This window comes from Vanessa tameamea, chromosome 14, assembly GCF_037043105.1.
Source record: "Vanessa tameamea isolate UH-Manoa-2023 chromosome 14, ilVanTame1 primary haplotype, whole genome shotgun sequence".
Lineage (NCBI taxonomy): Eukaryota > Metazoa > Arthropoda > Insecta > Lepidoptera > Nymphalidae > Vanessa > Vanessa tameamea.
The window spans coordinates 2,269,046-2,283,607 of record NC_087322.1 but is presented as its reverse complement, the minus strand read 5'-3'; the positions used below and the strand labels follow the sequence as shown (position 1 = coordinate 2,283,607).

Genomic DNA, 14,562 nt, shown 5'->3' with positions numbered 1-14,562 from the left:
GGATGTGAAACTTGGCTGTGACAATGCTTTTAGAGACGGCGACAACAAAATTTGCTTAAGTCAGTCAAGTCTTTGAATGAAGTGTTTTCTTGTAACGAAATTGACGGCTTAATTTTAACTTAAACTGATTTGTGATCTCAGGACGTTCTTTGTGCGTCCTCGTGTTGTCTCTTGGGATTTCACTTTTACACGGTTATAATTTAGTTTCGATATAACAGATTTATCTTATTTATCTTTGAAAAATGTGCAAAGCTAGCTTTGCTAACAACAAAAGAGGGATAAATAATACTTATACATTTTTTTTATTATATACTTTTTGTTCAAACATTCTTCCGGCGTTTTATTTTTCCCAAGCACAAGTAATTTGCAGAGAAAGTAGCAGGTTCTATAACATCTAATTTATCTAACGTTGACTCGAAGCTTAGTAGAGACAATATATAATACCAATGTATCACTTTGAACCATGTACTCACCAGCTCAGCAAGCTATTTGCGGTTGTGGACGGAGAACGATCCACCCACAACCTGTCCCCTAATCGATTTCCATTGGCGAACATCAGTATTTAACAAAACATTTATCCCTCGAATAAACAGCGATGGATACAGTTTTAATTGATAATTACGCAGCAGATCGCATAGTGCTAGCACTATTGTTAATAGTACAAAAGGGTTAGTAGATTAGATCAACAAACGGTGTGATGTAAATTAATGTTTTGTTATGGCTCTAGTCTCATAAATTAAATAAAGGTATTTGCCTAATATGATAATGTTTGTAGTCAAAGGATTGTGAATGTATTTTAGTTTAGATACACTATGTTCTTCCAAATTAATTGGCCATTGTTGATAAAGTCGGAATTGACAAAATAAATCTCAGATCGTTTTAAGTAGCGAGAAATAAAGGTAATTCGAGTGAGGTTATAAAAAAACATGCTCCTGATCTAATTTCATTTAAATGTAAGATTCAAAATATAATGTTATATTATTGGGATTGGGTTTACTAATGTAGTAAGTATATATATTTAAGATTTTTTATAGCATTCTTGTATGTATAATAATATTTTATTTTGTTTCAGTGCGGACGGCAACTATGAAGTGACTATAATGACTAAAGCTATCCTTCATCACGACGGAAAAGTTGTTTGGAAGCCGCCTGCCATTTATAAGTCCTTTTGTGAGATCGACGTCGAGTACTTTCCCTTCGATGAACAGACCTGTTTCATGAAATTTGGTTCATGGAGCTATGACGGATACACGGTAGCTTATTTATACTATATAAATTAAAATATAATCATTCGGTGATTGTTTAGTCAATTTATGTTATTTTTTTTTTTAATTTGCTTTTTTTTGTGTCTAGAGAGCACAGATTATATTTCGCCAATGTCTCGTGCGATTGTTAATTATTATTCAGATCCCTATGTCACTGATGGCTAATTGTAAACAAAATATACATTTTTTGCGTACCACTTATATCATTTCCTACCAATAAAGTAAGATAAATTACTATATTTTTTTCTGATACAATGTCAGTAAAATATAATATATTGCCGTTCGATAAATAATACGAGCTCTGAGATATGTCTGGCAATGAAAGGCGGGTGCTATAAAAAGTTTGGGATGGACTTTAGAGATAGGCTTCTGAAAGGCGGGCATCTATCTATATCAAGCTGAGGAAGCCAATAAATCTGAGCTATTCCGACTTTCTCATAAATAAAGCGACGCCTTGGATTTACTAGTAGCGGTTATTATCTGTCTTATTTATAAGAAGTATGTTATAATTTACCAATTTTTATAATAATATTTATACATCTTCAATATTTTTACCAACTTTTAGACAAGAATTATCTTAACACGTATTAAAAAAGTGATCAGAGCCTTTTCTATCGCCGTAATATACAGATTCCGGCGTACTAGCGACACGCTCTTTGCAATACCATATGCTTCAAAATTATTTTTTCTATAAATCCTATAATCTGTACGACTTAATTTTGATCTTATCTTAAGGTCTACATCAAATATAATAACGATATTGTCCGTAGTTTAGTCGTCATGAGGTAAGGAACAGAGCGTGTATTTAAGTTATTTTTGCACCATAATATTAATGTGATAATGATTTTAGTAATCTTGCGAAAAAAAAAAACATTAACATATTATTCAATATATATAACAATTTACTACATATTGTATCAATGTAATATATTTAAAAAATTAAACATTTGTAATTTTTAGGTGGATTTGAGGCATTTGAAGCAGACGCCGGACTCCGATCATATAGGGATGGGCATCGATCTATCGGAGTACTATATATCGGTCGAATGGGACATCATGCGGGTACCGGCGACAAGGAATGAAAAGTTCTACTCATGCTGCGAAGAACCTTATCCTGATATTATTTTCAACCTCACCTTGCGGAGAAAAACCCTTTTCTACACGGTCAATCTCATTATCCCTTGCGTTGGAATCTCTTTTCTATCAGTACTCGTCTTCTACCTTCCATCAGATTCAGGCGAAAAGATTTCACTTTGCATCTCAATTTTACTCTCTTTGACCGTGTTCTTCTTATTGTTAGCAGAAATTATACCTCCGACGTCACTGACTGTTCCCTTGTTAGGAAAATATTTATTATTTACTATGATGCTAGTCACGTTATCAGTCGTAGTCACTATTGTGGTGCTAAACGTAAATTTTAGGTCTCCAGTTACACATCATATGGCTCCTTGGGTGCGAAAAGTCTTTATAGATTTTTTACCCAGAATTTTATGTATACAAAGGCCCGAAAAATCTGATGATGATGAAAATGATAAGCCGATTGAGGTAAGAAAACAAAATGGGTCAAGTGACTAAAAACAAAAATAATCACGCATATAAAATGAAGGTAAACTATAGAGAAAAAAGCGAAGATATTCCATTCAATAAACATGATTAAAAAGAACATGTAGCATGATCTCTAAATAATTTTAATTAAAAAGATATAACTTTGTATTTAAACGTTAAATTAAATTTGAAAAAAGGTCTTACAGAGGGAGTTTCTTCAGAAATCCCTTTTCAAACGAAAGAACACCTTTTATCATTGAGTTTCCTTAATTTAAGCCATTTCCCATCAGAATGAATTCAATACAAACAAAAAGCTATTACAGTCAACTAGAAGCCGCCTTCAACAATAACGATTTTAATTGTCCTCAGTCGTAGGACTCTTTTGGGATTCGCTTCATTCAACAGTATTCTAAATCCATTGTGTTTCGTGTGTATCGCGAAAATATCGCTTCTAGCCCAATTTCATTCTATTTCGATTTTCCTTTATTACTCAATGCCGGAGGGCTTAACGAGCGCGCGCGGCCCCCGTTATTTATGTTTCTCTGGTGGCTGCGGACGGATCACGATATACGAGCCGGCAGACGCGGCCCGAAACCGAAACCTCTCCAACCTAATTGTCTGCCGGCTTAAGCTACGTCGATACACCGATCTCGGTGAATGCGAACTGACATTTTAATCGCCGAGCATTTCAGATGCCACTTCCGTCTTATACTTTTCACACGGACAATAATTGGAAGTCGGACCGACATTTCTGTGATAAAATGGTTTTCATTTTTAAAAACTGTTTTAGGTACTTACTGATGTGTACGGTGGCGATGACATGGATGGAAAATTCAAGGAATGGGGCTGCGAGGAATATGAACTGCCAGGAATGCCTCCATCACCGCCACCGCCTCCGGGTGGTGATGATGAACTCTTTTCTCCACCACCAGGATCACCTTGCCGCTTAGACCTCGATGATGGCAGTCCATCTCTAGAAAAACCATACGTTAGAGAGATGGAAAAGACAATAGAAGGATCTAGATTCATTGCTCAGCATGTTAAAAATAAAGACAAATTTGAGAGTGTAAGTTACATTATTTAATAATTGACTAAATTTTAAATATAATATTACACGAAGATTATTTCAATTTTCAATTTTCAGGTTGAGGATGATTGGAAATATGTAGCTATGGTACTGGACAGAATTTTCCTGTTCGCATTTACGATAGCTTGCGTCCTCGGCACCGCTCTCATTATATTCAGAGCGCCGACGTTTTACGATAATACAAAGCCCATTGACATTCTTTACTCGAAAATTGCGAAGAAAAAGTTGGAGTTGCTCAAAATGGGCTCGGAAGGTGACCCGGGTCTCTGAAATTCGTCTTACGTCTTCGGCCACTCGCCGCCGAAGACGTTCTGGGAGCTGATTGTGATGTGGTGGCACGGATGATCTATGTAAAGCTCCCAGATGGGAACTATGAGGCGAGAACGTGTTTTGTGCTCAGTGTGGTGCCAAGCGCTCGATGCGCCGCGGGACGTGTTCACGCCGCTTGCGTGTCCAAAACCGTCTTTTTATATAAATAAACTCATACGCGTATTGTGTCCGTCGATAGTCGAAACAAAAACGGAAGAACCTCATAAGTACGGCCGTTTTGTGTTGGCGTCGAATCTGCCGTCAATAATTTTTTATATTGGAATCACCATATTTAACATAAATATTTTTAAGCATATATTAATTGTATTTTTTAATTTAATTAAATTTAATTAAGTTTTTTATTTTCTAAAGATTATTCGACATGAGCGCACAAACATTGTATAGTTTAAATTAAGTAAAGTTTAATTTGTCGCAATTAATTATGTTGCATTTTTGGTATAAAGACTATACGGTTACATTTAATTAAATAGGATTTAATTCGAATAAAATTGAGCTCAATTTCAAGATATAAAAATTAGATTGTAAAGAGATACTTTTCTCTCAAACGTATTAATATTAATCGAATATAATGAAGTTCATTTTCTTGAAAACGTCCTCAATGAGTGGGACATTGTAGATGATGTATGTATTGAATATGTATTGGTGAGTATATATGATGCATTAAATATACATTTAATATTTTATAAACTACGTACTCGCGTAAAACTTATAAGGACAATATCGATTGATTAAATGAATGAATCGTAATTTCCCCGTAGATATAATAAATTAAGGGATTGTAGATATTTAGGTGAGTGTACCATCACAATTGATGGGCACTTATATTATAATATACTATGAATAGCCGTAATGTCACGTTGCGACGGTGATAATATTGTTTCATTAGATATATTTATAGGCCACAATTGACTGCCAATTGTAATTTAAATTTTTATAAAATTCGATATTCTTAGATAGTTTGATAACTTATTTAATTCAATTTTTTTAAGGTGCCAAATTACGCCAAGATCATAGTTTCTTATAAAAGGCCAATTAAAATATTCTTAAATTAATTTGTGAGAGCTGTCGTGTTTTTTTTAAGTATGCTTGTTCATTCTGTGACATCTAATGCTTGCCCTATGAAGCAACGACTGAGAAGCTATAACGATATGTCTGCAATGAGCTAGGAATTATGGATTTTTCACAAAACTGACTTACCATAATTTCATTAATCCTAGAGTACAGGGTAAAATTAGTACACCAATTACTTCCCCTGATTTTTATTCTCACGTTTTCACCGATTGTAAAGTCTTTTACTCACTTATAGGCACTCTACCACTTGTCTTAGATAATAAAATCATTGTTGAGATTAATGAAATTAGTATCTAATGAAAATGTAGGTATTATATTAGATATCATTCTTTTGTTAATTACCTATTCATGTTCATATTATAATGTAGGTTGTACTTTCAAAATCATTTTAAACACCTTACATGTTAGACGTATCAAGTACGTACAACTTCACCTCAACCCATTACGTAGAGTAACGTAGCCTTTGTCGTAATAAAAAAAAAAAATTTCGAGCCGCGTTATTGATATGTCAAAAGTAATACATCATTATATGATTAGATAATGATTACCTAGTTACTGAAATTAATAATATTTTAATGAATTCAACAGCGAGCAGTAAGGTAAACAGGGATGGTTCTAGTGAAATTATTCAAACCGTTTTGTGTGATTCGTCTTAATATTATAAGTGTTATTGAATGTGTATAGCTGTTTGTGCCAATTACGCATTCGGCTAGAGTAGATTAGAAAATACGTAAAAATGCGTTAGTTATACACGGGATACGGACGGTACTTACGCGTAAGTAACCTGTTGAAAGCTCGCTAAAGGTTGAAAGAAGTAAAAGATTAGGTATGTATTTAGGGAAGTCACACTCATTTCACGCAGCTCTGGGTGTTTTAAATCTTAATAATTATACAGGTGTTTTGTGCGAACGTTACCCTATAATTCCAATAGGATATTGGCCAATAGAAGATCAGGGAAATCTTGCTGAATTTTTTTTGGTCAATACTCACGTCATAGCCATTAATACCTCGTATACAGCTGCTGCTAAAGTTGTGACTTTGGCACTAACGACGCCAGTTTTTATTCGAAGGAATTTTTGGAAGGAATTGTTGTACTTAAAATTAATTTTCTACGGTAAAATCACATCGGTAAATTGAGTAGGAAGTGCTATTGCACGCACCGAAACACCAAGTTAGAAGTATTATTGTCATTAAAAATAATGGTTAGTTAAGTCCACAGGCTTCCCTCACTATTCCGTAATTATCCAACTTTTATTGTAGATATTTGCTAGAAAATAAACGGTCTGTTGTTATTTTTATATGACTGCAAATAATATTATAATAGATAGATTTTCTAAAGAAACACCATAGGTTAATATATTTAGACGACGAGTGTAATCGTGAATAAGTATACTGAATGATAGTCGATTGAGTTGTTAGGAATAAAGGTGAGTTAGGATGTAAATAACTGTGACGAAATGAGCATGAAATCAAAAGTCAAGTATAGTCTAAATGCGTAATACAGCGTTGATTCGTTTCGCAACAAATCCTGATAAGATTTGAAAGATTAATGGACTTCGATTTTAAATAATGTGAATATAAATAACCTAGAATAGGCCCTTAGAAATGTTGAAACTGGATGAGCTAAGCCGATACAACGATTAATAATCCTAATTCTTTAGTATGAATGAAATTTTGATTACGGTAAAGCTTTCGATCTCTTAAATCCTTCCATTGGTTAAACATCCAGTTTTGTAATCTTAGCTCGAGGGCGTTCTACTTAATATTTTCTGTGATTTGTAACTTTGGTTGTACCCTTGTTATTATCGTCTGAAAGACATCTTCGTAAGTTTATCTTTATTTGTTCCCTGTTGTGTTTGATCTGATACTTGAGTTGTTGGAACGAGGTCGTTATTATAGACTACGTCTGTACATGCATGTTTCGGGTGATAAACGGGTATGAGAGTCAAGTTTTGTCGTATATCTCAATTTAGATAGGTAAATAATAAATTTACAATAAATAACGCTAGCATCACATCGTCAATAAGTAATTAATGTAAGTATATTAAAATAAGTGGTGTTTTAGCTTCTCAATGTTTATTAGAGTTAGTCGACGAATGAGTCGGTTCGTAAGCACGATGTTAGACAAATTTGTTATCATCAATTATAATTTCACTAATGTCAATTAAAGCTAGTTCATCAGTGTTTTTACACGACATTTTAATATACGATTCTATGTGATGTATTTTTTAACATTTTAATTTTATTTAATCTTCGCAATCTATATTTTTAATAATGTGTTGATTTTTGTAACAAAGTTTGATTATTTCAACGCTATGCGAAGCGATCTTTTTTAGTCGAATGGTTACTTTTTTGTTACTTTCAAGTTACTTGATATTGCTTTAAACATCGATACCTAGTTTGTCTCCATCGTGTGATGGGACTTCGAACTCATAGTCAGCTATCACATGGCTGTCAGTAATTTTAAGAATCAACTAAACCGAAATGTTGACATGTACATATAGTCGATCAACATAGAAATTTAAAATAATATTAAATCGACAAGTTATTTTTCTACGTTCCTTTCACAGTACCTTTAGTGCTAAATTAGATTCGTAGTAATTAAATGTTGTAGATGTATGTATTTAATGTAAAATTTTATTTATCCATTTAAGGAGTATATCATTCAGCAATAATTCTAAATCACTTGATTTGGGTCATCTAAGTTTGTTTCGTTATTTAATGCCATTCATTGTACTCGTAACTTTAAGCTTTAGTTCTTGAATGGTTGACAGATAATCCGTAACGCTTTATAATTAGGTTTGTCGAAATCTAGAATTTCATCTAGCAATTTCTTGTACAACACTTTTGGAAACATCTTTATTGCACGTCTATCGTTTTTTTTTCTATTATTATCATTTATCTTTAATGACATTGTAATATTATTATACTCTATGAACTTATGAATATCTACGTAAGTTAGGCGTATTGCATGTTTAATCAAACGTCTTCCAAAAGTGACGTAAGATCATTTATTTTATGTACCTTTGGTATCATTTTTTTAAAACAATTGAAGCTAGATTATAATAATTGCTCTCAGTTTCGAAAATGACTCAAACTGCTAAAATAAAATGAAATGTTTTAATTAAAAAAAACAAGCACTGATAAATTACAGAATTAATAGATAATATATAATCATTGTTTAAAATACTTTTTTTTTATCATTTGTAGCTCACCCCGTATTGTAATCGAAACTTTTCTATGTCTCGTAATAGTTTAATGCGTGTAACTAATTTAAGGTAAACGTAAATCTAAGACATATGAATAACTAAGTAGTGGGAATAACACACGAAATTTGCGTTGAGCTTCCAACACGATTAGATGTAAATACAGTAATTAAAAAAAAAAAAAAAACTTTATAGTATTGATTTTTAAATATTTCATTTATATGAATAATGTATGTAATAAATTATATGGTTATATATGCGCTTTGTCAATGCATTTCCGTTATCAAATAACATTATATCTAATATGCCAGCAGTTACTGCATAAACCAAATCTATATGACGTAATGAACTACATGGGATGACTATAATTTTTTTCATGATTACATCGTCACCTGTATTACAGTAACAGTATTAATCAATTGATTTTTAATTGTGAAAGGTCAATATTCCAATTTTAAATTATTGTAATCTATCTGATTCTTTTAGCAGTCTGTCTCAAATCTTTATCAACACTTATTCAATGCTGAAAACATAATTAGTAGAATTCGATACTTAAAATCGTTAAGAGCCGTTAAAATTATATCGAACTCGTAAGAGTGTCAAATAAAAAATGTTTAGTTTGGATTGCCCAGAACGCTTTGTATATTGTTATTAAGATTTGATATCTTTTATCTTAATTATGTTATCATTTATTCCTTCTTTAAATTAGTCTCGTCCTTATATATTTCATATTTTAATTCTTTTTAAATTTATATATAAATATTTTATATTGAAATTGAAAAACGAGGCCGTACAACATACATCTACATAAATATACAAAACTAAACAGTTTAGTACCTTGTTTTACTTTGACGGTCAAACGATTTTCCTTTTTTTTTTAATTTGTTTCTAATGGCGAGCTTAAGCGTAATCGAGAAAAAAAAATCAGACATAAAATAATGACTGTTTTCATATATTTTTTAATAACGTATAAGGTCAAATTTCAATAATTGGGCGAACAACAGTATTATGAAATATACTATGACACCTTTTCCTTCTTACATCGTGACAGCTTTTCCTAATTCATATTTTAATCTAGACTGAAAGTGTTGCACGGCAGGGGTGATTTTTGAAAAATAAATATTTCTATCTATGTAATCAACTATAGATTTGGTTTATGTTGAAACATTTCATACTGGTAATTTAATAATCATTTTTAATAAATTATTTCTTGGTGCCTTAAATTATATTAAGCTTTTCTATGAAGTGATTTTTTTTTTGCTTATCTTATATTAATTACGTTCCATTTGATCGCATAAACGCTGTTATTATACATGTTTTATTATTTAATAAAAATCGCGAAAGCGTATTTCTTAGGATAAGATTCAATGTAATTTTCGTAATTTCGTCTCAAATTGTTAATATTAAAATAATTAATCCTGTATTACTAGTTGTAATGAATGTTTTGTTCGTTGTAAGTTTTAATTTTCACTTTTCTAGTCACGAGTAACGGCAAGTTTGTTTGAAAATTGTGAGTGCTTATCTTAATACTAATTATGATTTATTAATCAATTTCAAAATCAATATAATCTTTGATCGAGAATCTCTACACTCTAGTACCGCTTATTTGTTATTAGACAAATTCAATTAAAGGATAATATTTATTTTTCTTTCATTGGTATTAGAAAAAAAGTATCCTTTTTTAAATTGTCAATTCACAATTTTCGAACAAACATTGCGACCGATGAAAATGACGCAATCGGATGAACACCACATAAATATTACAAAATAATTGTTAATAGATATACTTACTCATGAATTCCTAAATTTATTTTAATATAATGTAAGTTACATATAACATAACAAAATAATAGACTTAAAGGAAATACATTCATTAATCACTAAAACTTATTTAGTGTATAGTAATAAATTGTTTCGAACCGTTTGTTGTAAAACAAATTACAAGCCACTGAATTTAACATAAGATTTATGCACTATGCTAATACGTATATCGAAAGTCGAGTAAGTCGTGTAGCTCAACATCTGTAACATATATATATAATATGTTTATTGTAAGGAAAGGTATCGTGTAAGGAATGCGAGATAATATATTATTAATGTAATTTAAGTTTAATAGTAAGTCTCATTTTGTAATGTTAATTAAAATCAAGCACTACAAGTATTATTACAAAACACTCATGAATTCTTACTGCTAATATTAAAATGTATTATAAATATGAACTATAAATATTAAATGTTATGCGTTAATAATATTTCAACGTGTTTTTTTCTTATTCTATATTTAAAATACACTCACACATGTGCTAAGATACACGCACACAAACCCAATGAATAATGTTATCAGTAATAAATGAACGTCGATAATTATCGTTTTTATTTTATTATACAAGGAGAGGAATGTAGCTTATACACATACAACAAACAAAAAAATCGAATATACTTTTTTTTTTTAAATACTTGTATTTAATAAAACAATATGTTCAAGAAAATCAAATATTTACACATTCCCTTATATTCTATGTAATACATAAATTTAAAAATTACTGGCAGAATTGTTTATCCAATTACTTTACAACTTATCCGAAGCTACTGCTGAACAACGCCCAAGGGCTTCTGAACGTGTCCACGTTCGGTGCAGGCGCATTGTAATACCCCTTAGCTAAATCTACCAATGATAGTGGACATTTGAAATTTTCACATGAGTCTAATAATAAACCGAGGCGATGTGCTGAGTCATATAAAGTATGTTCCAATGGCTCTGAAGGTAGAACCTTTGCCATAGGTAACCTAAAAAAAAATTAAGAATTATTTACCTAACCTATTATTCTTATAAATCATTGACGATTATTATAACATATGTATTCTAAATGACTTTCTTTGATTACATAATTTTAATAACCTCACATACTAATTCAGAAATAATAAAAATATTCTTTATTCAAGTAGGCCCATAAAAGCAATTTTAAATTGTGATATTACAGTATTGAATTGAATGTAAAGCTATCACCGGTTTGAAAACTAGATTCTACCGAGAAGAACCGGCCAAAACTTCAGTATTTGCTCTTTTCCATCGATTGAATTACAGAGTAAGTCATTAATTTTTTTATATATATTGCTTAGAAATCAATCAATACTAGTCGACGTTATTTTTTATCGTTACTATAATCTTGTATTGACATGAGCTTTAAATTTTTTAAAAGGCCAAATTTAAAAAAACAATAACTATTTTGAAATTTCTATCCATCAAAATATCTGAAAGATCTTAACTCATTTTAATGAGACTGTTTTAAAGTGTGACTCGTGTCAGTTCCTTACGACTGAAAAGTTTCGAGAATCAACACGAAAACAGTCAACTTACGTGAACATAGTCCTGAAAATTTCTTCTATCATATTCCCACCGTGGGGAACAATTCGCTGTGCAGTTTCGCACAGAGTTTTCAATACACACTGCCTTCCGCTGTATCCCATACTGTAACACATTGAAAGATAAATCAATACTAATACAATCTTACACGTAATACTGGACTATAAGAGACCCAAATTAAAGCAATAGCTGAAGTCAGTTTTTAATAAATTGATGATATTTTATTCAATATGACAAGGCAAGTCGCCAATATATTTTTAATTTAATTTCTATCAATGATTAAAATAACACATCATGTTATCGGATAGTAAGCTTCTTTTTTATGGTATTGGTTAGTGCACGAGCAAGTGGGCCACCTGATGGTAAGTGGTGTAAGAAATATTAACCTTAACATTGGGAAATACGATTTTATAACCCTTGTGTCTGTAATCGGTACACAACAATACTGAGTACTGCTGTTTGGCGCTTGAATATCTGATGAGTTGGTAATACCCTACCCAAACGGGTTTGCACAAAGCCCTGTCACCGAGAAAAAAGTAACTTTAAGTAGTTACTATTATCCAAAGATACTGATACACAAATTTAAACCATTGCTTACACCATTAACGAGACGTCAACCAAACGATCTAAGATGTTACATTTATGTACCTATAATTTAACTGGCCCACTTACCATTCAAATCAGAAGCCAACTATAAATATATTTATGTTAAGCATAAAATAGATATCTGCCAAAACTTGACCACTGGTAGATTATATTATTAGATTATAGGAATAATATCCGGACCAAAATCCGCATATATGTAAATTATGATTACAAATTCGTTAGCCTAATAATTATTAGATCAAAATTAATTATTATTGACTCAACAATGCAATACGTAATTCCAAATACAAGATACATAATAATCGACATTTGATGATTTGCAATGCAGCGGGGATATACTTAGGTATAAACTGATCCACGAATATTCAAAGTATTCCTTGCTCAATTTGAGGTACAGTATTCATTTCTAGATTAATCTTATATAGAATTTACCTATAAGGTTACCATCGCGGATAAAAATTAGCGCTGTAAGTAATATTAACAACTCATTACCTCATCAAAGCGCCATCAACCTTGGGAACTAGGATGTTATGTCCCTTGTGCCTGTAGTTACACTGGTTGACTCACTCTTCAAACCAGATACAATAATTGGCGTCAGAATTTGTGATGGTAGCTAATCTTACCCGTCCAACCGGGCTTGTACAAGGCCCTACCAAAAGTTATTTCACGAAACCATCGAATGGTATGATATACTTTTATCATTGACCTTGTAGCCAATAAAATACTAAAAAGAAACAGCATCTAACAATCTGTTAATGTACAGATGTAAAAAAATCTTTCTCTAATGCTAAGGAGGAGGTGAACATATTATTGTCACGTGATATATACGCTTCAAATGATACCCAACCCAGATCCTTATGATACTCAGTTTCACATACCCGATATGAACTATAAAAAAAATAACCGTATAAAACTTAGAGACACTTTTCCTAATTTGATTCCACAATCTTCGGATCCACTAAACTATCTAATCTCATATATAATACTCACTTGTCCATAATTATCTCCAACTTCTCATACAGTTCTCGTCTACTTCTTCTTTGAGCTAATGGCTTGCCGTGCTTCTTGCGTCGGTAAAACAAAGCGGTTTCGGTGTTATTAGGCAATTCATACGCTATACCCCAATTTAGACCGAACGTGAAGGTTCCAGGAGCAGTAGCGGGCGCTGGCTGTCCTATTACACCGACGGTCATGCAGCCAGCACACTGGAAAACACACACTTTTGTCATTAACACACACACACTTCTTTGCACGACATATTCATAATATTATTCTGGACAAACGACTACTCTCCAGTTCAGGAGATGTTATGGAACTATTTCTATCACGCTGTTCCAATGTCGGTTAGTAGATACACAGATTTTTATCCGAAAAATTCAGGTTTCCCCATGAACATGAGACGAATTATTATGAATATAAATTTGGCACATAAAATTGGCCTACATTTTTTTTATTTATTAATATAAGAAACACGATCGGCGTATTCACAATATAAACAAAAAACAACTTGCAACTATAGTAGGCTAGTATGTTATATTCCATTTACAGAAATGCAATTAAACATAACTAATTTCTTGTGTTAGTATTACTTGACAGTCACTGAGCTATCTCGGCGCTTATTAACATACTTAATGCTATTAAATCTAGAGATTATTATGCCATTTTCAATATGTATTTTTAATATAAAAATAAAAATATATTTTCGAATGTTGTTGAATTTTTCATTATGATACAATTAAATTATCGTTGCAACCAAGAATCATCTACATCAAACAAACTCAAACCAAATATCGTAATTTAAGTTATATATTGAAAAGAAAATAACTTACAGAGAAACTGGAACCCTCGGGAAATGCAACGTATCGTTTCCTTCTAGAAAGTACTTTAATATCATTTCCATTACGCTCCATCGAAATTGAACCCACTGACATTAAAATCAAGAGCACCAAATAATACATTTTATGATACGTTTTCGTTATGATCTCAAACAAAAATACAGCTCTTAAGAATGAGACTAGTAAAAGTTAAGGAATGTTCACTCACAAATTACAAATACGACACTAGAGATTTGACGAAAAAGTATGTCGA

General features: G+C 31.7%; 2 protein-coding genes across 2 annotated transcripts in view; one reads left to right on the top strand and one right to left on the bottom strand.

Annotated features, from left to right (window-relative positions):
* The window catches only part of LOC113398652 (acetylcholine receptor subunit alpha-like 1), a 249,544-nt gene extending 241,983 nt beyond the window's left edge, over positions 1-7,561 (top strand). The window contains exons 7-10 of the mRNA XM_026637505.2: positions 1,073-1,253; positions 2,226-2,810; positions 3,601-3,876; positions 3,955-7,561. Of these exons, the coding sequence (XP_026493290.1) occupies positions 1,073-1,253; positions 2,226-2,810; positions 3,601-3,876; positions 3,955-4,167 (1,255 nt within the window). The 3' untranslated portion in view covers positions 4,168-7,561. The remainder of the gene's footprint in view (positions 1-1,072; positions 1,254-2,225; positions 2,811-3,600; positions 3,877-3,954) is intronic.
* Positions 7,562-11,080: 3,519 nt separating this feature from the next.
* On the bottom strand, positions 11,081-14,384 carry LOC113398746 (uncharacterized). The gene is made up of 4 exons (XM_026637632.2): positions 14,304-14,384; positions 13,465-13,679; positions 11,863-11,973; positions 11,081-11,291 (listed from the first exon to the last, which is right to left on the bottom strand). The coding sequence occupies exons 1-4, from the start codon at positions 14,382-14,384 to the stop codon at positions 11,081-11,083; spliced, it is 618 nt and encodes a 205-aa protein (XP_026493417.1).
* Positions 14,385-14,562: the final 178 nt, after the last annotated feature.